At 38.2% G+C, this 27,617-nt stretch overlaps 1 protein-coding gene across 1 annotated transcript in view; it reads left to right on the top strand.

The window, feature by feature from the left end:
- LAMA2 (laminin subunit alpha 2) overlaps nucleotides 1-27,402 on the top strand; it is a 377,372-nt gene extending 349,970 nt beyond the window's left edge. Inside the window, exons 52-63 of the mRNA XM_056344337.1 lie at nucleotides 1,364-1,484; nucleotides 3,770-3,988; nucleotides 5,404-5,552; nucleotides 9,053-9,229; nucleotides 10,050-10,266; nucleotides 15,277-15,389; nucleotides 16,879-17,068; nucleotides 19,474-19,629; nucleotides 23,208-23,361; nucleotides 23,718-23,848; nucleotides 24,472-24,694; nucleotides 27,150-27,402. Coding sequence (XP_056200312.1) covers nucleotides 1,364-1,484; nucleotides 3,770-3,988; nucleotides 5,404-5,552; nucleotides 9,053-9,229; nucleotides 10,050-10,266; nucleotides 15,277-15,389; nucleotides 16,879-17,068; nucleotides 19,474-19,629; nucleotides 23,208-23,361; nucleotides 23,718-23,848; nucleotides 24,472-24,694; nucleotides 27,150-27,307 — 2,008 coding nt within the window. The 3' untranslated portion in view covers nucleotides 27,308-27,402. The remainder of the gene's footprint in view (nucleotides 1-1,363; nucleotides 1,485-3,769; nucleotides 3,989-5,403; nucleotides 5,553-9,052; nucleotides 9,230-10,049; nucleotides 10,267-15,276; nucleotides 15,390-16,878; nucleotides 17,069-19,473; nucleotides 19,630-23,207; nucleotides 23,362-23,717; nucleotides 23,849-24,471; nucleotides 24,695-27,149) is intronic.
- Nucleotides 27,403-27,617: the final 215 nt, after the last annotated feature.

Raw genomic sequence — 27,617 nt, 5'->3', positions numbered from 1 at the left:
CCAGATGCTTACTTTAACTTATGTTCAGGATGCTAATTTGCCAGAGAATATACCACGCTTGCTAGGATGGCTACAACGCAAAGAATGGCTTGCAGTACTAAAATATGCAGCTGAATAATATCTTTGCAAAGTGGGTTTATTTTGTAAATAATATTCTTTAAAATCTTTTCTTTCCTTCCAGGGATCTGAAGTGTTTGGGTTTGGGGTTTTTTTCTCTCCAGAGTTTTATCTCCTTATTTATTTTTTACATTCATTTTTCTTTCTTTCACCTGTTCATATTATTCAGGTATTCTAGTAAATACTCATGGGTAATATTGTGAGTGAATTAAATTGTCCTTTTTTTTCTTTTTTGAATTTACTTTCCATGGTATGAATGGCAACTTTTTCTCTGAACTTTGTAAGGCTTTTCTTCTTGCAAGTCTAGTTCAGATGTTGCCAGCAGTTACGGTCTCACTCTGGTGTTCCCAGGCCTGCGAAATCATAGTTTTGCATTCAAGCATGGTAGCTTTGGTGTTACTTTCAGGGGATTTCTCATTTCTTCAGTCAACCAGCTAATGAGCCAAACCGTGGAACTCTGCAATTCTACTACAATATTTTCCTCTTGGATGGACAGTTAGGTTCTGCAAAAAACCCAAGTGTTTTTTTTCTTTAACTGCCTGAGCAAGTCAAATGTATTGCTGTGTCATACAAAAATATACAGCAGTTTTCATAGGAAAGAATGGGAAAATAAAATACATAGGAAACAAATGTCAATCCACCTGAGGATAAAGAATTCCTAAAGCTCTTAAAAAAAAAAAAAATCAAATGAAAATTTTTTTTAGTCTTTGGCAAAGACTTTATCCAAAATGTTCATATGCTGCTAAAGTTCCTCTTTCATGAGGATCTAGCATGCAAAGAGATGAACGACACATCTGTCTTCCAGTTAAGGTTTCTCATTGTTATGATCTCCTAGCTTGCACTTTTCTGTGTTGCATAAGGAACAAGTATGTACTTATTTCATAGCTCACTGCATTTAAACACCAAAATGACAGCACTCCTTTTTTTTAAAAAAAAAAAAAGAAAAAAAACCCCTACCACCACACACAGTAAAGAAAAGAAAGAAAAAAATGGAAAAGAGGACTATTGTCAATTGGAGATAAATCTCTTGTTACACCTGTGAGTGATGTTTTAAAGCAGAGTGTAATATGTGCTGATAGGTGGTAGAAGGCAAGCTGTATTCATCTGGAGTGTATTTGTGTATTTAAACAAACAAACAAAAACCCCGAGCATCTGTGCATCTGAAAGTGCATGTGTGTGTATGCTGATTATGTTCCCACTAAATTCTATTTTTGAAAACACATTGTACTTCTACATTTATTTTTAGGCCTGAAGTGAACTTGAAGAAATATACAGGTTGCCTCAAAGAGATTGAAATTTCAAGAACACCGTATAATATATTGAGTAGTCCTGATTTTGTTGGTCTAACCAAAGGATGCACACTAGAGGTTAGTCTGATTTCCATGTACTTTGGTCTTAATGGGTATAAATGTTTTCTGCTTTCTGATTTTATGGCAGAATATACAAATTCCATAAGGCATATTCAGACACGTGTAGACATCTAACCTGAAAATCAGTACAATGACATTTAAGAGAAAGAAGGATGAATGAGTCTCATCAGCAAGTAGACTAGTTTTCCAGATCCTAACTTTTTGGACTGCCTCCCTGGCCCGTTGTCACATCCCTATCCCTAAATAGTAGAATTTTCTTAAATCCTTAGCTATGGTCTAGCTTTGTTTCATCTGACTATAATGGGAATTATTGACATTAATAAGAATTACACACTGACAATATTGCAAAAACCTTTAAAATCTTTGATGTAATTTTAAATCCAGGGATCTAAACTACTTATTTTATAACAATAATAATAATAATAAAAGTCACTACAGAAAACCTGAGGTACTTTGAAAATCACAGTGTATTTGGGGGTAACTGAAACAGTCACCTTTAGGATAGGAGCTGTAAAGTACTTACTGTTACGAGCTACCACTGAGCTGGAAGGCACATTTCTTACTGATCACTAAGAATGTGCAAAATTGATGTCATTATTTTAACTTCAGATGCAGCTCAAGTTTATTTATTTTCCATCGTCTCTGCTTCTAATTAGCAGGCTTTCAATGCATACAAAATTCAAGGAATCTGATCCTAAGTTTGGGAGAAAAAATAATAATTTTCCATGGAAGAATTAAAAAATATTTCCAGTGACGTTTGTCTCCTAATGAATAGTTTGTATTTCTTCCCTGGAAATGTATACTATTTAAGACAGTTTTGCAAGTAGATGTATGATCTAGAGTTCCATATCAGATACAAGTACAGCAAATCCTAATGAGCTGTTGTTAACCTGATGCTCTCCAAACATTTTTTTTTTCTACAAAACATTAAAAATTTCCTTTGAACAGTGACTGGAACTTGGCCAAGCCAAACTAAAGACTAAGACCCTATTCTACTGGGTTTATCACTTGCACCTCTGGCCTTCATCAGAGCAAAAAGCACTCAACAATAGGACTCTGAGGCAGGATATTAGACTAGATAGGTCTGCCATGAAATGGCCATTTTTCAGTTTTCAAGTTTATGATAAAGCTAGACTGTAAACAACCAGATTGCTGAAATGCTTTTAAACCTTATAAATTTGGTTTCAGCATAATTTTTCTACAGAAGTTTGTATTTATTCTCATTTCTTTCCTGAATAGGAAAGAAGATAGTTGTGTTCATTTTCTTCTGTTGCTATGAATCTCAGGAAGTACTTTGTTTTTCTCATTTTGTAACACTTGAGGTTTCAGAGTATGCAATCTAATTTGATTAACTATTTGGGGGGGGGGGGGGGGGGGGGATTAAATAAAATAATTAGCCAAAACAGGATATGTAGGATAATTAAAAAGAAGTGAAGTGAAAGTAAAAGATAAAGACCTTTTTATCCTGAAGACTGAGGATATATGCTCATTTATTTAAATACCTTCAGATTTCAGAGAAAGATGAACATCATAAGCAATGATTTTATCTTGAAAACTCTATTATCTTTAGACCTGTACTGAAAAAATGGTGAATTAATTTAGAAAAAGTCACTGTTTCTATAGATCGGTCTTCCACAGCTGGAAGAATACATGAGTGGGCAGCAATTACAGAAAATCTTGAGGAGTATGCACTGATTAATTATTTGATGATACATTCTACTCTTTAAATTGTGTTAATGGCTACCAATATCCAACGAATTGGGCCATGCACAAGGAGTGCTTTATTTATGAGCCTGAGTCATTAAGAAAGTAGTGGTCCTTAGTGAAGCAATACTAATGAAGCATAATGATTGATTAATGAAAATTACTTTCTGGGCATTTAACAAATAACAGAATCTAGTTTATGTTCATATTGGCTGTTATCTATTGTATTGATTTAAAAGCAAAATCCTACTGTATTAACTCAACGGAAAACATTCATACAAAAAACACCCGAGAGCAGTTATTTTTAATCAAGAGGATGTACCAAAACAAGACTGGAACTTTGCCTTCCTGTAAGACAAGATTCCAGAAATAGTCTAATGATGCCAGCTGTAAACCTGTAAATTACTGTTTGCACAACACTTTGAGAAGTAAATTGCTTAGTGTTTATTATTACTTTCCATCTCTTCACACTAGTTATATTTACATAGTGTATTATTTTAGTTAAGAAATCTTTCTGCATGTTCATACTCTTGCTTTTAATGCTACTAATGCACTTTCCTGTCCTCTTCTTCCTGCAGAACATTTATACAGTTAGCTTCCCCAAGCCAGGTTTTGTGGAACTGCAGCCTGTCTCTTTTGACGTGGGCACAGAAATCAACCTCTCCTTCAGCACCAAGAATGAGTCTGGGATCATCTTGTTTGGCACAAGTGGCACAGTTGTCCCCCCCAGGAGAAAGCGCAGGCATACTGGAAGGAAAGCTGCCCATCTGAAGCGAAAGCGCAGACAGACAGGACAGGTATAAGGAACCTAGCAAAAGATAAAGAAAACCCACAATTTTACTGAACTTCTTCCACTTTGTTTGTTTCAAGAAACTGTCAAGTGTTTAACTTAAATTCAGTGCTTGTGAATAAATCATTTCTAATGTTATCCTTTATCTGATAGATAATCTGATACAGGTTCAAAATTGTTTTTTTGCATTGGAGTAACTTTTAAAGATTTACAGTAAGGCATCCATTGCTTGTTGCTAAACGACAGATTTTTTTTTCTATTATGTGGATGCTTCCATGCTGGTTTTTTAATGAAACTTAAACATTAGAGAATACTGTTCTTCACTCATTCTGAGGACTACTTATGCACTATTAATGCTTGGAAACATCTCTCGCTCCTGTTCATACAGACATAAATGAGGATCATTCAGTTTCCTCTGAGACTAAAAAAAACCCCAAAATGAACAAACAAACAAAACCCCCACACCAAAACCCAAAAAACCAACAACCAATAAAGCTGCTAAAAGCAGTGCAAGATAAGCCCCTTGTTGGGATCACTGCTGTGGGATGTAAGACTTAGGAGTGATCCAGCCTCTCCTTCTCTGCCGTAAAATACAAATCTGCAGTATAAATTCTTCCTAAAAAAAAGGATAGTCAGTCTGTTCAGAGGAAGTAGCAGCAGATTCCAAGTGACTAACTGGTAAAAGTGTGATCGCTGTTAGAAGTTATTCCAATCTTGATTAATTAAAAACCTCACAGACAGACATACTACAGCAGAGATAAACAGAATATTTTGCTGCTTGCTTTGTTCAGAACTTCCAGGAAATTCTATTTCATTATTCTCCTTCCTGCCTATTTTGGAAGAGAGCTCTCAGTGACCTGGAGGAACACAGTCCAGGGACAGCTCACCTGCGTGACATTTAACTTCAGGGTAGGGGTTCCTTTATCATTTCCCAGGTTTTCAGGTCACAGAAGTGAACATGACATTCATTGCTATAGTAACTGGAGGTTATATCCTGAAATTTGTTACAACATAATATTGGTTGCTAGAGTAACTACTAGTGTGATTTGCCAGCCCTCCAAACATAAAACTCACACTGAGATCAAAGCCGTTTAGGGCTTGATCAGTTTAAGACCAGACCTTGTAACAGCAGAAATCAGAAGAATTGTATGTTAGAAGTCTCTATCCTTCCCTGAAAACAGGTATGCAGAGAGTTAAATCTTTTGATAAGGCTTTCCAGCATGACCTCATTTTACCCATTCCTCATTACAAAAATACAAGAGTCTGAATGTAGCAGCAGAACTGAAACTACAGTATCTTGTCTGTGGTGAGCAAATTAAAAACCAGTGCAAGAAAATAAAACATACACTCTAATGCAAAACTAAGTGAAGTAATTTCTTTCCAAATATAACTTACTTTCTCACACCCACATATACATTGCAGGCCTACTATGCAGTGTTCCTGAACAGAGGTCGACTAGAAGTGCTTATCTCCACTGGGATACGGGATCCCCACAGAATCACCATCAAACCAGAAGCTGGCGAGTTTCACGATGGCAGAGCACACTCCATCCGGATAGAACGAACTAAAGGGTAACAAATACCTAGAAGTGCTACACAGCAACAGCACAACTGATTCAACAAAGCAAATGTACTGTTGTCTTTGACTATCCATGTAAATGCTTCTGCTGAGGCAAATAATTTAGTGTAATTCCATTCTTATCCAAAAATTTTTAGAAGTTAGTTTCTGACAGTGCTTACTATTCTGCAGAGCTGGGTTTACACACTCTCTTAGGCTCAGCCTGTTTCTCCAGAGACCTACATTAGTCTGAATTTGCATCTTTAACCTGATTCTTGGCAAATATATTTTATTAATCAAATCCGTGGATGAGAAATACTACTGCAGTGCAGTAAATCACCTTTTCAAGACATGTAGAAAAAGATCATTTTCAAAGTATATAAACAGCAACAGCACAGCAGGCTGTAGCCTTTTTGAGATGCCATGTGCCCCATATACATGGGGTTGTGGTCGTGCCCAGCTAATTATGGTAAAACAATGCAGAGACACAGTCCCAGATAAACAGCAGTCATTCTTACTGCTGGAAAGCCATTGCAGACCTTCTCAGACCATATTGTTTTAAACACAGTTTCACTTAAATTCCTTTGCCCTTTCTCAGACACTGTAAACAATGCTAATTACACTTCACCATTCAGAAAGTGATTAGAAACAGCACCACTGTAGCATGTAGGACTGGGGCAGTCAGTATTAATTATGGCTTGGACTAGCCCTTCTTCCAAGTAGGGTTTGTTGTGGACATTTGGACATACAAATGTGTATATAACTGTACAGACATTCAGTGGATTAGTGCATTATGCACAATGTTGTTTTGTTTTGTTCAAAAAAAAAATCAGAAAGAATATACGACATCCAGCATGTTACAAAATGCACTTATCCAAGCACACTAAACACTAGGCTTCACCCTCTCACCCCTGCAACACTGCAGCCTTCTTGAGCAACAATTCCTGTCAGTCTAGTCTTGATTTGCCTTTCTGTCCCTTGTATAATTTTCTTTGCTTTGTTCTTTATCAGTATAATTTTCTAACTGAATTTCTATTATATCATTAAAACCCCCTTGTAAATAATGACTTCAGACAATACCTCTCCCCAGCTTCAATTAGTAGTTCAAGGTAAAAAAGTAAATTCTTTGAGAGAAGAAGTTATTTTGGAAATGGATGACTGCATTTTGTGAAATATTTTGTGTCACTCGTAGAACACAAATATGCAGATGATAATAAGAAGCTCTAAACAACAAATAAAATTCTCTAATGCAGTGCTATAGCAAGTACAGTAGCCTGACATGTGAGAGTACATCAAGACACAACTGCTGTACAATGCCATCCAGTGATGATGCTTGTTCAGATGAAAGCTCTGTGTTTTCACAGTAGCTCTGCTATAAAACAAATTGTCTGAACTCTGCAGTTTCTGTAACCTGACATAAATGTGAAAAGGTACAAATTTAGATTAACTCCGCCTCTGCTCATCATGAACTCGAGCTTCATTTGATTAAATATGAGGAACAGCCTCTGAAAATACTTCAGAGAGATACTTGTCCGTATAATTACGAAGTTTCTGCTTCTCTTCCAAGGTAATGATAGGATACTGTTGAAGACTAATGCACATCATTGTATGGCTCTGCTTGGAGACAAAACGTTTACTATGGCAATGGCTAAAGATGAGATGAATTATTGCCTGCTGATGAAATACTGACAATCTGTATCCATGGCTAACATGCAGCAGCACAACGGATAACACGAGTCTCGACAGTCTTATTTCCTTACACTTCCTCTAAAGGCAGTGGAGAGAAGTGTCCTCTCTGGGACACTCCACAGAACCTAAATTAGTCTGTTGCTCTGAACTGTCTCCAGAGAAATCACTCACCTTCTGTTTCCACTGCTGCAGGGTCTCAGGAAATCCTACAGATTGTCCTGAAAGATATCCGCTTTTAATATCTGCTTCCTCCAACCCTTTGAAAAACAAATCACTTTCTTACTCTACAGCTTTCTAGACCAAATGAATCCATCCAAAACTATGAGGAAACTGGACAATTTGCATGTAGTACAACAGTTATCTAGTTTATCTAAGTTATCTAATAAATACTTGTGTAAATAACAAAGTCAAGCATTTTACATACAAAACCCAACCTCTTTTCAATAAACATTTTTAATATTCAGTTGCTAACATTTGTAATTATTGTTAAGGAAGTATATTGGAGTTTAATATAATTTTGCAGTTGAAAAAAAAGAGGTTATTTGCCAGAAACGGATTCTTTCTGTTATGTCATAAGAATGCTCAGTAATTCTGAAAAATCAAGCTACTTACAGATAACCAACTTGGGTTTAGATAATGAATTGTAGTCAGAGAAGCTTGACTAGTTAGGTCCTGATGTTTAGCATGGCTGTAGCATATTTGAAATAAAAAACTGCACTTCATAAATCATATCAGAGTTTACCAGATGCATATAGCTTTTCTGTGGTCCTGATTCTCTCCTGGCTGAATTCTACTAATTAGAGTCTAAGAACATGAAGAAATTATTCCAACTAACATTCTACATTCACCTTCAAAAATATTTAAGTTCTCATGCATCCTTTGCAGCTCAGCTCACCCTGAGCTGGATTTGTTCAGAAGTTGGAGATTTTGTATTTTTCATCAATGGTAAATTGTCCCAAAGATGGCAGTTAAATTTTTGATTCCTGTTGCTATATCTTGTTATATATGTTACCTATCAAAATAATCCACTGTCTCTCAATTCCACAGCCCTTACATTAACGTTACTTTCTCAGTATAGATAATGTATGGCTTGGCAAACTAGTTTTTCAGTTTGTCCCCTTCACCATGTTTCCTTGTAAATGTGGTACAAACACACGATACTTGCACCTCAGCAGCTCTGACAGGCAAGAGCGTTCAGCTTTTCTCTCACATTTGGATTCTTGCTTTTGCCATGCTTCTTGCTCTTTTTTCCATTCCTTGACTTAGCTAGTGGTGCTGTGTTTCAGAGCCTTCTACCTTCCTCTGTTTAATATTAACAGTATCTTTCCATGAGACTGCCTTGCCTTTAACTTGAAGCATGGACATTACCCATGAGAATGAATTATAGTACTTGTATCAGTACATGATGAAGAACCAGCAATTTTCCTGTTCTGCTATCTCCCCCAGAAAGAAAGCTACCAGATCTTTTAAAAAGGATACAGTGTGTATCTGCGGTTGATTCTGCAATCAGAGAAGTCAGTAGCAGTGTTTGTCCCCCAGCAAGAAGATAGTAACTTGTACAAACCTGGAAATGGGGAGCTCAAGCAAAATGTGACCTTGTGCTCCTGCAGGGTAGATAATTATGTCTACCATCACAGTGCAACAGGCTTGGCCCTTACCATGTAGCCGAAAACCTTCTAGTGGTTAATACACATTTAATGTGAGCTGCTAATTACATAATTTGGGTTGCTCATAGGAGTAAATGGGACCTGCAGAGCGGTGATTTCAATACAGGCAATAACCAGAGTAAAGTACTGATTTATTTGCTTTCAACTCTTTTTCACAGGGTGTTCACTGTTCAGGTAGATGAAGACAAAGTCCAGACTCAGAGATTGCCAACAGACCAGCCCATCTCTGTTAAGAAACTCTTTGTAGGGGGTACATCTTCTCAGTTTCAGACGGCAGCTCTCAGAAATATACCACCATTTGAGGGCTGCATATGGAATCTTGTCATTAATGCCGCGTAAGTCTCACTGATGCCAACAAACACCCAGTTAATGAGGTCTGAGTAACTATCTTGCCTGCCAAATGAAGGTTCATTGTTGCAAGGAACCATGCTAACAGCAAATCCTAGAATACGATCTGTTTTCTTAATACGCCCTTCCTTTTTCTGTCTCTGATATGTGCTCCATAGACTATGCAATTAATGAACTGTTTTACAGACAAGCCACCTGGCTATTTATCCATAAAATCAGAGAAATTCAACAGTAATGCTGCAGTAAGACTTGCCTCAGTGATAAGTATTTATAGTGTACTATAACACTTTATTTTAAGTAAGGGTGATCTCCAAGAGTATACAAATTCTGAGAACCACCATGGGAATTAATTTGCTTTGTGGAAGGTGCGTGATGCAGTAATCTGGAAGGAACATTTAAGTAAAAAGAAAGGGAAGAGTGAATAAAGTAAAATCTCTGTAGAAAGTTCCCATCTAAATGTCTTTCATATAACTGAAGTACCTAAGCCAGGATCTCATCACCGCGCACTCCATCAACATGCATCAGAGAGAAGTACTTCTCCATGGTGTGATTCAGCCTCCCTAGGCTGATAAAGCTTGCCAAAGAGCATGCCTGTGTCTCTGCGCTGACTATAGGAAGGAAAGCCAATGGTGACTATTGCCTCTAAATTGTGTGTCCCACTTCTGTACCTAAAACAGATGGAATGAATCCTGGCTCTTGTGTCCTGTGAAGTGGAATTACACTGCAGCATGTAGCTATTCTTTATAAAAGGGTGGTAAAAAGACAGAAAAGCTAATAATAGACATCACTTTCTTTATGTATTCTCAGCCCCATGGACTTTGGTCTACCTGTGTCCTTTGAAAATGCAGATATTGGCCGATGTCCCTCTCTAGAACCAGAGATTAGGCCACCTGAGGATGAAGAAAAACCAATCCACACAACAGTCCTGATCCAACCTGAGCCAGACACTAATGGGGAGAAAGAAAGACCAAGGATGACTCCTGCTTCCCCTCCTCCTCCAACACCATCTCTATCTTCAGCACTTGTAAGTGTAAATCACTTCACTCGGGTAAAGTTTGAGAATTTTCTTTTTCCAGGCAAAACTGAAAAGCTATCCATGAAGAATAATGAAATAATTTGCTACAAAAATAGTAACAGTTCAGCATAATATTGTAAAGGGAACACCTTGTTACAGGTCAGTAAAACCTGTGGATAATGGAAAACCAGTTGATGTTATTTGCCTGTATTATCGCAACAGTAGATTAAAGAACAATATAGCAGTAGAATTCCTTTTGGCTTGCATGTTTAGCCCTAAACACTTGCACTCAGGATGTAAGCCAAGCAATATCTGATCAGGGTTGGAATGGAAATTTTCCTAGGGGAAATACATATCGTTATGATATTTTGTGTGCTGTTCTCTGAAGCACATGATAACAGCCATGTCAGTGACAGGATGAAGAAACAGGTAAACCAGAGAGGTCTGTTTGAGATGGAATTGCTCCACTGCTGTTTTATAACTTTAAGCAGGACATTTACGAACTTAAGAACTGAAACCCCAGTCACTGCTAAATTGAGTTCAGTGGTTGTTGCCAGAAATCTTAAATCGCTAGATACCAGCAGTCTTATACAATAAAATTTAAGAAGAAATTTTTTCTCTTACAAATGTAGCAGTTTTACAAATTGATGCCACATTTTATTGTCCAGAAAAGACACGTTCAGATATCTGAATATTAAACTGAATAATATATCTACTGGAATGTATCTATTGGATATTCTTAGGAGTAGGAAATCCTTTGCATTTTGTTAGACCTGCATACAACCTACAGGTTTATGCAGGACATAGTTCAGTATGGATGAGGTTTCCAAACAGTGTGAAAAGACTGCACATTTCCCATTTAGGAGCCTATTTACACTACTATAAAAAGATGGTTTTGAAAGGTTAACAACTGGAATATTTAACTTCCCTTTTTTTATATATCAAATACAAAGGAGTCAGTAATTTTGATAGTTTCTCCCAGACTGGCTTCACAAGGTCTTTCAACCATTTTGGGAGGCATTCCCACGCTGGGTCAGGCTTAATCTGCATTCCTATTTCACACCTTCTCACTGACACAATATCACAGAACACTGAGTTTATCTGTACTGTATTTTTCTGTGTGACCCAGAGTTATCAATTAATTGCGTGAAGATGGAAAAAAAAAAAAAAAGTGATTATCAGTGAATTGGTTGGTTGTAAGTCTGTCAGAGACAAAGGAACCCAGCTTCATTGCTATAGTCACTCCTTGTTACCTAACTCATTTTCAGAATTCATACCTAGTTTTCCTTGGACATGGGTAGGATTTCTAACAATAATTTCCTACAAAAAAACAGTACAAAAATTAGGCCAAACCCCCTAACTTTTATATTCAAGGTTCATGGCCACCTTCATTGGCCAGGTACATATGGCACAGCTTTATCTAGAAGGACTTGTCAGGCACTACTGAAGTTTCCACAGCACACGCAGTCATCTGTACCTGGAAAGCGGAGCCTGCAGTTCAAGACAGGCAAGCTCCATCTTAGTTATTACCCTGCCCCGAGCCGCGGAGCTACATGTATTGGCTTTTTAATGCTCTAGGGCAACATTTTTGATTCATTCCCACAAGGTGGAGTAGTTGTAACACGAGGGGTCTGATGCATCTTTCTGCTTGGAGTTGGAAGTAAGCAAATTTGCAGTGTAGTAAGGCTACCATAGAAAGATCAGGAACCAGGCAACAACAAGGTAAGAAGACTTATCCAGTTTAATGGTGAGTGTTGTGAAAGAGTGCAGCCATAATAGCCTTTGATCAAGCATTATAAACAAAATAAAAAAACACAGAAGCAGGTGACAGAGCAAATGCACACTTTCTAAGACTCTAAAACCCTAACTTTTAAACAGCAAAATTAAGAGGAATAGTTCTGCTCATAGACCAGAAACTAGTCCCATTGTAACTAGGTGAGTTTTGTATATCACATAGCTAGAGTCATGATAACTTGAAAGCGGAGTTCAAAACAAAAGTCTAAATAAAATGCCATTACTACACTTTCCCTCTTGGAAAAATGAAACCATTTTAGTATTTTGAAGGCTTGAAAGTACTATTAAAAAGGCAAGTTTTTACATTCGTCTAAGCAAGTTCTCCAAAGTATTTTTCTGGGAAACGTTGCAACAAAGTAAGTAACTACAGTCTAATCATGAAATAGCATTGATATGACAGTTACTTATAGAAAAGCCCAGTGTAGAAGGAATGTATATGGAAAATATACAGCAGAAAAAAAATTATTTCCACATGGTAGGCTTAAATAGGGTATCTGTTCTACTTAAGTCCTTTTAGGACTTTTTTTTACCTCTCTTATCCATCTGCATGTAAAAGGGGAGTGGAGTTTAATCCAAAATGCAAAAACCTAACTTCTACTAAAGGCAAGACAAGATCTAGAAGTAGGATAGTTGGGAAATACACTTGGTCACTAGTCTGCTGCTGCTGCTTGCTACAGATGCTAAAATGTTTCTCAACATTCTCAACCCTGGGTAAACGCTGCTTCTGCCTCATGTTATTCACTGCTTCTCAGGATTCGCTTGCCACTGAAATGAAGAGCGCCAGCATTACTTCTGTATTTCACTCCATGATGGTATCTGCACTATTTCTCCATGCATTACTTCATTGTTTTACTAACACTAATCGGTGAACTGTAGTGACTGCTTCAGTGGTGCTCCCTTTTTCCCCTAATTACTTTCTCTGTAATTGCTAATACAGCATTGTTTGTAGAGAATGTGTGACAGTTCACCAGTGGGCTTTTGTGTTCCTTATTTCCACTGATACACATCTAGCTTGACTTACCAGTCAAGTCCCTGACATCTGACAAGACTGAAGTGCAGCTGAATAGTTCAGTCTTGAGGCTCTTGGGTAATATGGGAGATTATTAAGCAGCCAGGTTTAAACCCAGGACACCTGAAGGCCATTACTGAAAAACCAAAGCCGGGATATTTTAATATAGGCTGATGAACCATGCTTAGTTCACAGCCTTGTGAAGGCTGTAAAACTGGCTGTCCTTAGATAAAGTGAAACCAGGCACAGGCTTGTGAATAAAACCTGGAAGTTTGTTAAGCATACCTTACTGATCATTTTGTTTTTCCTTTTCACATCAACCTAATGAATATTCACTATTATCAATCAGTATTTATCAGTAAGTCACTGTATGCTTGTTATGATTCCAGCCATCACGTTTGGCGCTATCCTGCAGTCCATGGCCTTTCTTACAGTCCTGCTTGGATGCAGAGCAACTGCAGGGGTTTTGCTGATGCTGGGCAGCAGCTGAAGTGTCAGGGACAGATCCTTTACTAACATATACCAGGACTGAAATTACTGTCAGACTATGTGCTTTTACCATGTAGTGTGTAGAAGTATGCCACTCAAAAGTGTGCGTTAGTGTATTTTCCATTTTTCTCCTGCTGTTCCAGTACCAGTAGTTAATCTCTATCTTCAAATTTTAGCAAGCCCGAATGCTATTTCAAGTATTATATATACACAGTATTATTATTAACATAGTTGTTAAACTTCTAGATAAACCTGTAAAGTTTCAAATAATTAGAAACTTTACCAGATTTATAGGACTATGATTTTTTTTCTATTTGATGATCACTGGAAGGCTGCTATTACACATTCATAACTGCTTGATCCGGCTGAATTTTCCCTGTTTTTTCCCTCTGTTGCGCACTGATGTGTACTTGTAATGCATGGTGGTTTACCCTGTCATATTCAAACAAGAGCGTTCATTGTGGAAAACTAATTTTTAGAAGTATTCTATACTGTTGTGAAGATTTTTGTGATGTGTGAAAGCAAAAAAATGTAACACTGCTGAAAAACTGAGTGAGAAGGGGGAAAGGAATTTCCTCTTGGCAGCTGAAATCTCATCGCCTGATGAGTCACTCATGACATTTTCAAAAAGTTTCACAGAAAGAGCTCTTTGTCAGTAAAGCACTGCACCTTGTGCTTTGCAGGTCCCTGCTGAGTCAGGGCTCAAATAAGAGACTGTCGCCAATCCAAAATGATAACAGCCACAGTGCTAAAAAAGAGAGCTCACAGCTATCAGTTTGGGGTTTTTTTCCCTGGCAGTATTGTCCTGATACTGTGTTGTGTTAGATTCTTTGAGTAGTTTTTTCACTATACTTTCAATGGGAGGCAAAAGCTCATCAGTAGGAGCTGTAATTACCATGGTCTCGCCTTGCCCTAGGCACCCCTATACAAGAGCTTTAGGGCCAGAGATTAAAAGACCTGGTTAAATTAAAAAGAGAAGATTATACTGGGCAGAAGATATTTTACCTTCCATTGTTGCACCATGTTAAGATCAGTAGAAGTGGAACAGACAGGGAGGAGTTTCTTTCTTTACTGCCTGGGTGATGTGTCTACATTAGGCAACTCAGGGAGTTTAACAGTTGTTACTTCTATCCATCAGTTATTCAGCTTCCTTTATTGTTTGTGGGGGCCTTTCAGCAGCACCAGGGGAAACGGCAGCACATTAAAAAAAGAATACAATTGTAAAACAATATAAAGAAGTAAAATGGAGGACTTGTTGACAGGTGCAGGATCTGAAATTACTTTTAACTCATTATTTTTAAGGTGGCTAGATTTCAAGTTGACAGCAATGCATCCCTTTAAAACTTAAGTCTTGCTTCATTTCTGTAAGAGAGCATCCTACTGTGTAAAACTCAGTTATGTGAGCTAAGAGTACACTGAGCTGCCTGGAAATCACTTAAGACTCTTGTAAATGTTCACTGGAGGCATGAAAGCAGCAGTGTTCATATATTACTTTTATTTGCTTTTACAGCCAGCTTAATGAGCTCTGCTTTTACACCAAGTTCCTGTCATGCTGGTTTGTAACTTCAGCTGGTGTGATGAGACATCAACACACTGGGAAATTGCGGTGCCAGTGTCTGGACTAGGTGGAATATTCTCAGTCCTGAGCAGCTGGAAGACTTCCAGCATGTGCACTGCTGAGATAGATTCGAAATATGAAGTTTGTATGATCACTGTATATTTTGCAGGATTCCTGTGCTGCTGACACAGAACCAACCCTTTTGGAAGGTGGCAAGCAATTTGGTCTTTCAAGGAACAGTCACATTGCAGTTGCATTTGATGACACCAAAGTGAAAAACAGGTACATTGTTTATTTCAGCAATGAGTTTTGATAGAATCATGTCAAAATAAAATGCCCCTCCCTAATATTCTCAAAAGCATCTCCCAAAATTATGGGCATAATTTGAAGAAGATCACATATGATGGCTAATTCATTAAGCAAACATAAAAAGCATTAAAGCATGACATCTAGGCAATGAAGTGCCCGCCTAAGTAGCTCTCGCAAAAACAGTTTACTTCTTTGTTTGCAAAGATTCGGTCACAAACAGATCCCAGACCGAGTCACAGAAAAACAGAGGAATGGAACCAGGTCATGCAACTGAGTTCATAGTCTTCTTTTTCAGAAGAAAGTTTCTTGGGTCAGTAATTTGATAAATTCTTGTAATAAGCAAACATTATTTCCCCTTTCCTCCAACCGTTAAGATCAAGTTTGCACAGTAAATAGGCAAAATGACATTGCCCTCCCAATATATACATACACATGTTGATATGCAAAGGAATTCCAAGAGCTACTTATAAAAATGCAGCTGTTTTCAATGGATTTGTGAGGCTGTAACTTGTTAATTGTTCATTTTTGCTCTGAAGCCACATGATCATTAACAAATATGCTTTGTCACACCACTAAGCATTTTTGCTGCTTTAGAGTCCATCAGCCTCACACTTATTTTTACCTACAAAGATGCCATACTGCATATTTTCATGTAAGCTATTTTTAGAAAATAGGCATATAATTAAAAGAAATATGTAATCCTACAGTCCTGGCCCATCTTTTCAAATAAAAATCCTGGCCCGATCATTTTAATGCAATGATTTTTTTACATTTATATTATCAACTACTTCCAGGTACTGACTGCAGCTCAGCTTGGGCTAGGTTAGTGATGTGCTGCCAATACAACCTTAGTATCTACATAATCTAAATAATTTCTTCCCAGGTATTTTGCTGGGGGGGGTGGGGTGGGTGGTGATATTACCATTTTGTCCAAGGGGTCAGTAGACCTCCTGAGACACACCCCCATTTTCCATTGGGAGAAATCAGAATAAATGTTTTATAAACTCTTCTCTCTGCATCTTTAAAAGTTTTGCAACCTGTCTTCAGGCAATACAACTCATTAGAAACTCAGCATTTGCCAGCTGTCACTACAGCTCACTCCTCTTTGTGAGCATTATGTGTGTGGATGATGGATAACGCCGCTGGAATTTTACAAGCGCTGGGATTGTCTAGCAACTACAGCTGCAGCTGAGAATTATATCTTGAAATCCTATGCCAAGGTTGCACTTTTATATTTCCACAGCAAAGGGACTAATGAACACTCACTTGTCAGGGATCGGATATGTGTGAAATGCAATTCATGTATAACCAAATTATTTTTCTTAAACTCTGATGGACAAGTAAAATGGGCCACTAACTGTAAAGTTTTTTTAGAGGAATACAAAAAGGTAAACAGATAAATTTGTCTGCTGTCTGACTCTAAATATCTTTTTCTTTGTTGTTTTCCTGTTTGTTTGTCCAGACTTACAATTGAATTTGAAGTCCGCACAACAGCTGATTCTGGCTTGCTGTTTTATATGGCCCGCATCAACCATGCTGATTTTGCTACAGTTCAGATAAAGAATGGGCTGCCCTACTTCAGCTACGATTTGGGGAGTGGAGACACCAACACAATGATTTCCAATAAAATAAACGATGGCCTGTGGCACAAGGTATAATAGTCTCTAATGCTAAATTATCCTTTGTAATGCTAAGAGCATTACAATTTTTTTGCCTTAAGGTAATTGCAAAATGTAGTCTATACAAGCTAAACTTTACAATTAGGATCTTCTGTAGTCTCCAAAATCTGTGCTTTCAGATTCACTGTTAAGTACACGGTACATATTCCACTAACAAAAAAGCTAGAGCTGATCTTTGAAGTTTGTCATTCAGGAAACACAGAGTTCTGGACATATTTAGAGTATTTCTCATGTATGGTAAGGTACTGCAGAAACTGTTCTCTCCTGCCTATAGGGCTCAAGTGAGTATCAGCTCATGATAATGGAATACATCATTAAAGCCAGTTGTTTCTATGTTAATAATGTCACTGTTCAGCCTTAATGCTAAGAACAAAGAAAAAGGAAGTAACATTTAAGTAAATCTACTCTGCATTATTAATTCAATTCATTAGGGAATCAGTATCATATTCATGGAGGTATTTGGTAGTCCCTTCTGTGACTTTATGAGAGGAAGCATTTATGTACAATGCCTGTGGCATTTGGATGGTAAGGGAAGGAATACCACAACCATGAAGTTTAGAATTTACTGGGCCAAGAACAACAGACACATAGTATATTCATCAGGTAACATGCTTGAAGGCACCCATAAAGACAGAGAATAAAGAATATATGTAACTATGTATTCAAATTGTATACTATTAGAGACATTGAATTTTGGACAGATATTTGCAAGGTCACCATCCACACCTCTGCCACCAAATGAGAAAAAATCTAATTGCATTTTCTGTTGTGCTTGAATTACTCTTATGAAACCCTCTTTGCACTCATCCTTCATCCCTCGTTGCTTCATTGCCACCTTGTTCTTGCAGGAATTTTATTCATGAACTTTTTGATGATGGCAAATGCTCTATACCAAGGTATTTCATGAGGGGAAAAAATAAAGTTGTAGTCATTATTTATCTGGTTTACATAATGCCTAGGAGCACTGGCAGTAGACCAGGGCCCTTTTCTGCTAGACCCTCTATAAATATATACAGAAGAGATGTGCTTTGCTTTTTTAGCTCTTTTCTCTATATTCTAAGAGAACTGGAGCTTATATTTCTTAATGTAAGGGTGTGCCCTTTGGACGCACAGCTTGGCACTCTGTGAGAGAGGGACCCTTGTTGTAGGTGCCATTTTTGTAGGAGAGAATTGAGACAAAATCCATAGTCACGGTTCCCCAAAAGCACAAAAAAAGTCCATTTTGGGATGGGGTAAAAAGGCAACCTCTTTAAGAAAAGACCACAGCCTTTGTTTTTAAGAAAGCAGGGGCTTCTCCTTAAAATAATGCTTTTAGTGACAACCTTTTATCCATTTGAAGTGGTTTAGGTTAAAACATTCCCATCAGGCCTACAGAAGCCGCATCTTGCTGCTGCTGTCTCCTCAGGTCCTCTGGAAGAATGTCTGTTCCCAGTTCCTGTCTCGCTCACCAAATCCTCCTTCTGCCCAAGATGCAATTATCCATCTCAAATTTACGGTTGTCCATAAACACCAAGTTCAGCCCCTCACCTTCAGGCCTCCCATTGTTAGTGTTTAGTCATTCCCATTGCATGACAGATGCGCTGTCACACTGAAGCAGAAGCAGCCTTGTTAAAGAAAAACCAAAGAAAAATGCTGTGTGTCTCTCTGCTGCTCTGGTGAGCTAACTACTGTGCTGCTTGGAAATCTGCTAGTATGCGTGTTGCATTTTACATTTATCCCTTTTTTATACAGAACTATTATTACATCGATTTGTAGACATCTCAGTATAAACCTTTGGAAGGACATTGGCCTACAGTTGTTGGGGTAGAATTTCCTCAATTGCACTTCCTCCGTGAGATTCAGAGCCCCTTTGTCTGAACAGAAGCCATGATACTAACAGAACGTAGCTGGTATTATATTTACTCTAGCATGAACTATGATCTGAGGCACATCGAAACTAATGGAATCATAAACTCAGTGTTGTCTGCAAACATGTGCTGCAATAAAGATTTGTAACCAGTGCCGTTAATGTTCAGCGTTTACTATTCCCTGTACTTAAAATTGCTGTCTGATTCCAGGAAAAACAATATTGTGCCATGCCTGTGATAGCAACAATGGAGCTTTTTAAAGGAACCCCAAGTCCGTTTCAGCAGTTCTAATAAATAATAGTCATGATGCCTCCCAACTCAGGTGTAATTCATATGTTTGCACAAAACATTGCACAGGGGCTCTCTCCCATGAACATTATCCATAGTTGCTGCCACAGTACTTCTGTAACCACTCCTAGAACCTTCTCATGCATAGTTATGTATTTTGGACTGTAAGGCTAGTTACAATCTGGAAGCACTTTGTTGTCAGAAAACTCTCTGTAATTGTATTGTATTTGTGTGTCTCTTTAGATAAAAGTAATTCGAATGAAGCAAGAAGGAAGCCTTATAGTAGATGATGCTTCAAACAATACTGTTAGCCCCAAGAAGGCCGATATATTGGATGTTGTAGGAATGCTGTATGTTGGAGGATTGCCCATAAACTACACAACTAGAAGAATTGGTCCGGTAAGCAAGTTTGTTTAAGTTATCTTACACTTCTTAAATATGTCTTGATAGGTACCAATGTCTTCCCAGTTCAGTTTTGTTTTGTTTTGCTTTTCCATCGGACTGCTCAAGAATATGAATAAAATGGACCTTAGTGGAGATACACTACATTCTTACAATGGAAGGAATGGACTCAGAATCCAGTTAATGCAAAGAACTAGAAACAGCAGAGTTAGTTACTGTTATGGAGGAGTAAAAATATCCATAACCTTGTGTTCACTTGGATCCCTGTGCAGCTAGAGTATAAGGTCCTGAATACTACTTGCCCTTTCTCTTAGCTGTAATTAATCTAGCAATAAATGATAACAGTGAAAATGTCTCCTAAGAGAAGCAGCAGAACCCAAAATTACTCTTACAAAGTACCCAGTAGTACTGCTGCTTACAGATAACTGGTTTTGTGTTGTTATTACGAAACTAGGAGGGAAGTAAGGTCATGAAAGCGCCGTTGTCCTCTTTCTGTTTCCAAATTAAATGTGCATATATCAATTTATCACTGTTTTGGTATAAATGCCCAGCTTCTAAGCTGACACAGAAGATACCTTGGCAAACAGAGTGCCCAGACAGGTGAATATAATTTTGGCCTAAACTTTGTAGAATTAACTAGGAACACTGTATTCCCTCACTTGGCCCATTTGCTGCATCTATCTGCACAACTACATGTCAGTCATCTCACTTTCCTGCTGCCCTCCCACCCACCAGGATATGCCAGTATCAGAATCAGAGAAAAACCTCTTCCCTGCATTATTTTTCTGTCTGTGCGTAAGGGTTTTTCAAAGCCAAGGCCAGAACTTGAGTTAATTCATTTATAGCAAACAAATTAGGCATATAGTGCAGCACAATTTGGAAAAAAACTGGAATGTCAGCAGCAGCTATGTCTAGGCTCATTCTGGGTGGTTATACAGATCAGTAAAGAGAAGGCAAAAGTACAAATCCTGGTGGGGAAACAAACCAGGCTCTCAAAGAAACTGCATGTAAGTAAATACCATTGTAGTAAGACGGTTATGGAATGGCAGATACTAGTCTAAAAGCAGGCAAGAGTCCACCGGTTCAGGTGGGCAAAAGAAATACAGAAAAGGAATTCCTAGATCCTGTTTAAGTAAGTCCCTATAATAGCTCATGGATGGGGAATGAAGGAGAAGAGTAACCACTCTAAATCTGAGAGCTACAATCCATACAGAAAACTGACCTGTAAGTTTGTATTTCTCATGAAAATATGGATTGTGAAGAAAGCCCAGACTGAGGCAAATGTACTGATCATTTGGGTTTACCAAACAATATCTGAGGCACTGAAAAACAAAAGCAATACTTAACTACCCACAAAATATAATTCCTAATACTATCAAATGATGTTTTCTGAAATACATCTGCAATTCACAAATACCAATCTAAGAAGAAAGGTCTACCCACAAAATATAATTCCTAATACTATCAAATGATGTTTTCTGAAATACATCTGCAATTCACAAATACCAATCTAAGGAGAAAGGTAAAGGTAACACTAAATCCTTACCTATTGCTCCTCGTCAGAAGTAATGGAGGGAACCCATGCACATAAATGGCTCAGTCTGGCAATAACAGTCATGTCAGATCCTGACAGTCTTATGTGCTTGGGGATTTAAATGAAGCTGTGACTTCAAATGTCATTCACAGAAGGTAAAAAACAGCGCTTGCCTTTCAATCGTTCTCAATAAAATACATCACATGATGTATTAATAGATGGTTGTGTTGTAGGCTTCACGTAAAGGCTTTGAAGCAAAGTAAGTTGAAAGGATGTATTATCTTCATTAAGGTTTTCTTCCAAACACACATCAGCCTTTTTAGACACTAATCTAATATGTAATCATAGGTAGGTTGGCTTCCTATTCAGTGCAGAAGACTGATACCTACTTGTTTCACTTCAGCAGTTGTCACATTTTAAGCACTCAAAACTCTGCTTTCAGCAAAAGAGGTTATATTGCCTGTTACCATGCTAAAGTATAACCGGATTTGCTTTTCCATAAAGAAAGTGAAATTTGAAATGTAGAGAATGTTGTAGAGTTATTTATGAAACTTGCATTTCTATTATTTATTCTCACAGTGAAGCTGGCAAGATTTGTTTGCTTTTGTGGCATTTTTCTTTTTTGATAACAAAACCTTGTTGATTTGGACATGACTTTCACTTAGAAATTAGAAAAATGTCTATTTATGAGGAATCTTGACAGAAAACATTGCTCAGCTCACAGCTGAATTTATTCACTGATATTGCTCAAGTTGTCATGAAAATTTTGTACAGGTATGTTTAGCAGTAATAAGCTATATAATTCCACAGTACATTCAGCTTTGATTTACAAGGAAATAAATTCTTTGGAAATTCTTTCAAATTGCTACTCAGGATATTGTCAGAGGAGGTAGTATGCAGAGTCAAGACCTCTCCCTGCAGGTGTGTCTTTTTCCTTTCTCTATTTGTACATATTTCTGTGCTGTATTTTATATGCTGATTTTTATTTTCCTGCTTCCTGCTGCATTGCTTATTAATATGTCTTCCTTTTCTTCCTCAAAGTACCTGTTTGTTTATCATTTTCCTGTCTCCCACTGACATCAGGGATAAATTTTCTGGTCAAAGACCAGAGCCTTTGTCTGAAGCTGAGAACCAAAATGCAGCTTCTGCACACTTCAGAGAGAAAAGGGTGGGAGAGCTCTGAGGGAGATGCCAGTGGCTTTCAGAGGTCCCATGGTCTGCACTGATCACAGCCAGGGCAGCCTCTCACCCCTGCCCCACGCGGAATCTCACTTACACCACCAGCTTAAGTGTGCACATACCACACACTTGGGGTCACAGTAATGTGCTCCCACTGCAGAAGCCAAACTGGAGGTGCAGTTTGCGAACTTGTACAGGAGCCTCCATGTACTCTAGCACATCCCCTGCCTCCACCTGCCTCTCTGGTCAACGGAGTGGCCCTTGTCACCATAGTCACCAGACCTATAGAAGAGTTATTACATCGCGAACTATGTTAACAACCTTTACGTAGGGGCTTTGTTCATTTTAGAAGCTGTGTACCTGCATCAGCTCTGTCTGACCATGCAACATTGGGTCCATAGTAAAGTGATTAAAAGGGGGCAAAAAGGAAAAAAAAAAAAAAGCCCTAGTAAAATTACCAGTGGCTGGAGAACTCTATCCGGTATCTTCATCTACTCACAAACCCCATAACCTAGTCAATTAAAAAGGCATAGGCCATTAAATTCCTGCATTGCTGATGTAATTTGCTATATTTCATTATGCAGTGTATTATTTTATGTCCTCTCCATTAAGCCAAATAGATGTGACTCAGATCACATCCCTGAAAAGTAATGTAATTCATCCTCAGTATGACTGAGATTAGATTCCAGTTATAATCAGATATTAAGGATTAGCCATGTAAAATGCAAGTTTTATTCATCTCCATAAATCCAGCAAAGAAGCAGAGGAAAGGTAATTCTTGCTGACGTACTTTAGGTCTTTATGCTGAGCATTTCAGCTTGCTTTGCACAGTTATACATTTTGTTTGAAATATTGCCTGCAGGTCACCTATAGCATCGATGGCTGCATCAGAAGTTTTAAAATGACAGAATCACCTGTTGACCTGGATAATCCAACTTCCAGCTTCAATGTTGGAAAATGCTTTGTCACTACACAGAAAGGAGCATACTTCGATGGAACAGGTTTTGCCAAAGCAGGTAATGAACAGCAATTCTGTTGATAGCAAAGAACAGAAGAAGAGGAGATGCTGCTTTCAAAAACTTCCAGTGCTACCTAAGTCCGGTTGACTGGAGGCAAAGTGAGATACTTAAAACTCTCACTGATCATTTTTAGTTATCTTGCCTAGGGATGGACTATGTGATTTTCTAGCAAGGTCTCACTCTAAGCACAGCCACCATAACAGTTACTCATATGATTTCACATGGAAATGGAGTGCATTAATAATGCTGAGTTAGTTACCTTGTATTACTGGCAACACATTTTGTGTGATTATTAGGAATAATGTATTAAATGCTTTTCTTAATTTTATCGTGCTTCCCCTTTTCTCTCCAAGTTGGTGCATACAAAGTGGGAACAGACCTGCTTGTGGAATTCGAATTCCGTACAACACGAATGAACGGTGTTCTCCTAGGAGTCAGCAGCCAGAAAATGGATGGGCTTGGCATCGAATTAGTAGATGGAAAAGTGAGTAGCAAAACATTTTTGGCTCTTCATAAACTGGTTTTAGAAAGCACAGGTAGTTTAAATGCAAGCTTACTACCCCAATCTCAAGGCGTCTCAGTCAATATCGGGGCTGTCCTTTATGCAGCACTTGCCACTTTCCCTACATCAGAGGCTCTTACGCTTTTACAAAGATATTTTGAAAGATTCTATAACAGTTGCAATTCCTAAATCAGCAACATCAGGACCTAAATTGGTGAGAATATGAAAAGTTTTGAGGAAAGGCTTTGTCATTAATAATACTAGTTTCTTGTGTGTAACTTTTATTTCAGAGCCTGGAAAACCAGTCAGTAATCTACCACTATAAAGAGCTTGGGGTGGGGGTGTGAAACACCCCAAAATGAAGACAAAAAAATTGAAAAATGACAACATATAAAACAATTATGCATATTTCCACTAGTGTTTATGTCAGTTACATAACCCAGATCCCAGAGGGACAGGGAGTCTGTGTCTGGTATTGAATTAGCTTTAGTGTGTGCAGTCAGAGAATGTTGACTTTAAATAAAAATTTAAAAAAAATAAAACCACAACAAAAAAACTGTAGAACTGTTTTGAGAACTACATGACTTCCATGTCATGCTTTTCAGGTGATGTTTCACGTTGACAATGGTGCAGGCCGTTTCTCTGCTGTCTATGAGCCCGATGCACCAGGCAGCTTGTGTGATGGACACTGGCACAAGGTTCGTGCAAACAAGATCAAACACCGTTTAGAGCTGACTGTAGACGACAGACAGGTGGACAGTAACAGCCCAAACAGGGCCTCAACCTCAGCAGACACGAACGACCCTGTCTTCGTTGGAGGATATCCTGGTGAGCATTTAACACACAAATGATGCTTTACTTGCTCTGGCAACACTGCCTTGGTAATGTCTTAATTGCAATTAGGACTAGTATGCTAAAGATGATGAGTAACACTGTCCAAGTTTGTATCAGTTGGCACGGATGCTTGTTTCTGTGTCCAGCTGCATTTCAGAACAAAAAGTTCTACAGCACCAAGGGACCCACAGATCCCCCTGCCAAGTTTCAAATGTAAGCACTGTCACAGAGGAGCAGGCATTCTGCCTTCTGCTGCCCACACACAGCCAGCCTCCCTCTTCAAATTTTGTTTAGTAACAGCCTAATAGTAACGGCATTTGGCAAATTTAAATTTAATTAAAGAATGCATACATGCCCTTGGTGGAGCAAGGAACTGCGTGTGTAAATCAGCCTGCAAAACCTGAGGAACTGAAGACTCTGGACAAAAGCTTGCACAGAGAGGTGAGAGGATACTTCCTCTTCCTGATTAATATCTTTGCTTGTGGTCTGGTGGTTTTTAAAGGAAAAAAATATTTAAAATTTGCTAGTCAGTATTCTGGAAGCCCTCGACAGAACTTGCTTCACGCAGAGGTAAATTAACAGGATCCAGAACTGAGCTGAGCTCCGCAGCTAGCTTCATCTTCCACTAAGCTGGTAACGAATGCTGGTATCCATCTGTTCACAGACAATAAGTTTATCTAGCAGCAGTTTACTTTCTGAAAACACAGTTGTTTGAAAAGTTCCAATTTTTTTGCATTTATAAACAATAGTTTCCCTCTAGTTTGCAAACAAAAAAGCTAAATATGTTTGCAGTATGTGTCTGCTCTAGTGCATATGGGGGTCAATGGCAAGATGCCTCTTCAGTTAATTCCTAAATTATTTTTTAGAAGTTGCTTTTCCCCCCTGTTCTAGTGCGTGATACAGTGCATCCAAAAAGCCTTCTTTCTCAAGCTTCAGAATATTTTCAAAAATGTTCTTAATACTGAGATGAGAGCTGTTCCTCAGTCACAGTGACTATTGATAGGGACCAACTACTTTGTGCCAGAAGGAAAACAGCTTTGTGGCAGCATTTTTATAACAAAACAGGATTGTAGCATAGGAGCTAGCAATAAAGAAACACTGCAGATGGAGTTACTATCTCATCCTGGACTGTATGTCAAGAGGAATATAGCAAGAGAAACAAATGGAAGTAACACTACAGTCTGTACAAAACAAGCCTACACTTACGTCATGCTGAAGTGATATTCCTGAGTTCAGCCACATGGCAAGTTATGAATTCATTTAATAAACCTACATGCATATTCAAACACCTCACACTTCTTTTGCTGTCTAGTCTAGCTCATCCAAGATTTGTTTTAACATTCCCAATACCTAGACAGCCTCATCACAAGTTTAAAACATAGTATCATGGAATTATGTAAAATTAATAAGCATTTGTATTTTCCAGTCCTCTTGAAGGTTCTCCTGACTGCATAAACAGTGCAAAACAGTTGCAAACCAGCTAGAATTAGCTGGTGGAGAATTTCCTGTGGAGAGAAACTTTTCACCACCAAAGCATGAGCAAGGATATAAGTTCCTAGCTACCCATAAAAGCCATTTCTTATCTCCTACTATCATTCTTGCTTCTGCAAGGATGGACAGATGGATTCAGCCATCTCATCCTCTGTGAACCAGCATAATGCTATGGCCAGTCAGTCCTCTACAGGTATAAAGTTCTTTCTGCAATCCTTACTTTATCAGTCACACAGATTTGTATCAGAGTACATCCCTGTAGCTACTTTTTCACTTGGAAGAACATAGAGAAACAAATTGAGCAATGAATTTCAAGTAGTTGAGAAATATTTCCAGCTTCCCAGTCAAACCAACCCTCACTTCTATCCCCTCCTTTAGTGGAAGAGAGATACTCAAATCCCTGGCTTTACTATCAGCAAGGAAAAAAGTCAGAATGCTTGAAAACTCAAAACTCTTATTTAAATGACACCTGAAGTCCCTGCCGAGGAACTGGCTTTCTCATGATGTTAGAGCTGAGAATTGCATCCATTTTGGCCTTTTTTTTTTCTCTGTTATTCTGTGGATAAATAGCTTGAGAAGTTGGAGATTTGCAGGGCTAGCACGTATGCATCATACACTATGATGTAACATTGAGGTAACAAGCTGCTATTTTCCTTCATTTCCTTTATGCCATGTTACTGAGTTACATGGTTTACAGTGACAGTTTAAATGCGTTCAGTTTCTGCCACTGTCATGCTAGGACAGAAAAAGGAAAGAAAACTTGATTGTAGCCCTAACATAAGCATTTATCACATTCACTCATAATGTTTACCATTTTTTAAATGAAGAAGATATACAGCAAATAAAACATCTAAATATATTGCTGAGGACATCTCCTGCAGGACTGTCAAAGAACAAACTTAGGGTAGTTTGAGTTGATACTTAATTCCTTTTGCCTTTTTTTTTTGCCCTCCTTCAGATGGTGTGACCCAGTTTGGGCTGACCACAAATATCCGTCTTAAAGGATGTATTCGATTTCTGAAGCTCACCAAGGGCACTGCTAAACCTCAAGAGATTAATTTCAGCAAAGCTTTGGAGCTGAAGGGTGTTCAACCGCTGTCATGTCCTGCAAACTAACTGTCATGCAGCTGATATGGGTCTGTTTATATAAGCACCTCAGATTAAAAAAGAAAAAAATATCTATATATACATTGCAATCATAATAAAATATCTTTATGCAAAAAAATTCCGTAGTGTTTGTGGTATATTCAAATGGCTATTTCAAGGTACCTCCCAAGAATGCAAGAAGTAACCCTTTCCCCCCGCTCCATTAAGGGAGTAGAGCAATAATTTTTATCTGTCTCTTATAGCCTGAAATGGAAATGTTTCATCATTCTTCTGATTATGCAGGGTGTTCCTTTACTACAGAACTTAGAATCAAAGAATT

Source organism: Falco biarmicus, chromosome 6, assembly GCF_023638135.1.
Source record: "Falco biarmicus isolate bFalBia1 chromosome 6, bFalBia1.pri, whole genome shotgun sequence".
Lineage (NCBI taxonomy): Eukaryota > Metazoa > Chordata > Aves > Falconiformes > Falconidae > Falco > Falco biarmicus.
The sequence above is the reverse complement of the archived record's forward strand: the minus strand, read 5'-3'. Positions and strand labels throughout refer to the sequence as shown.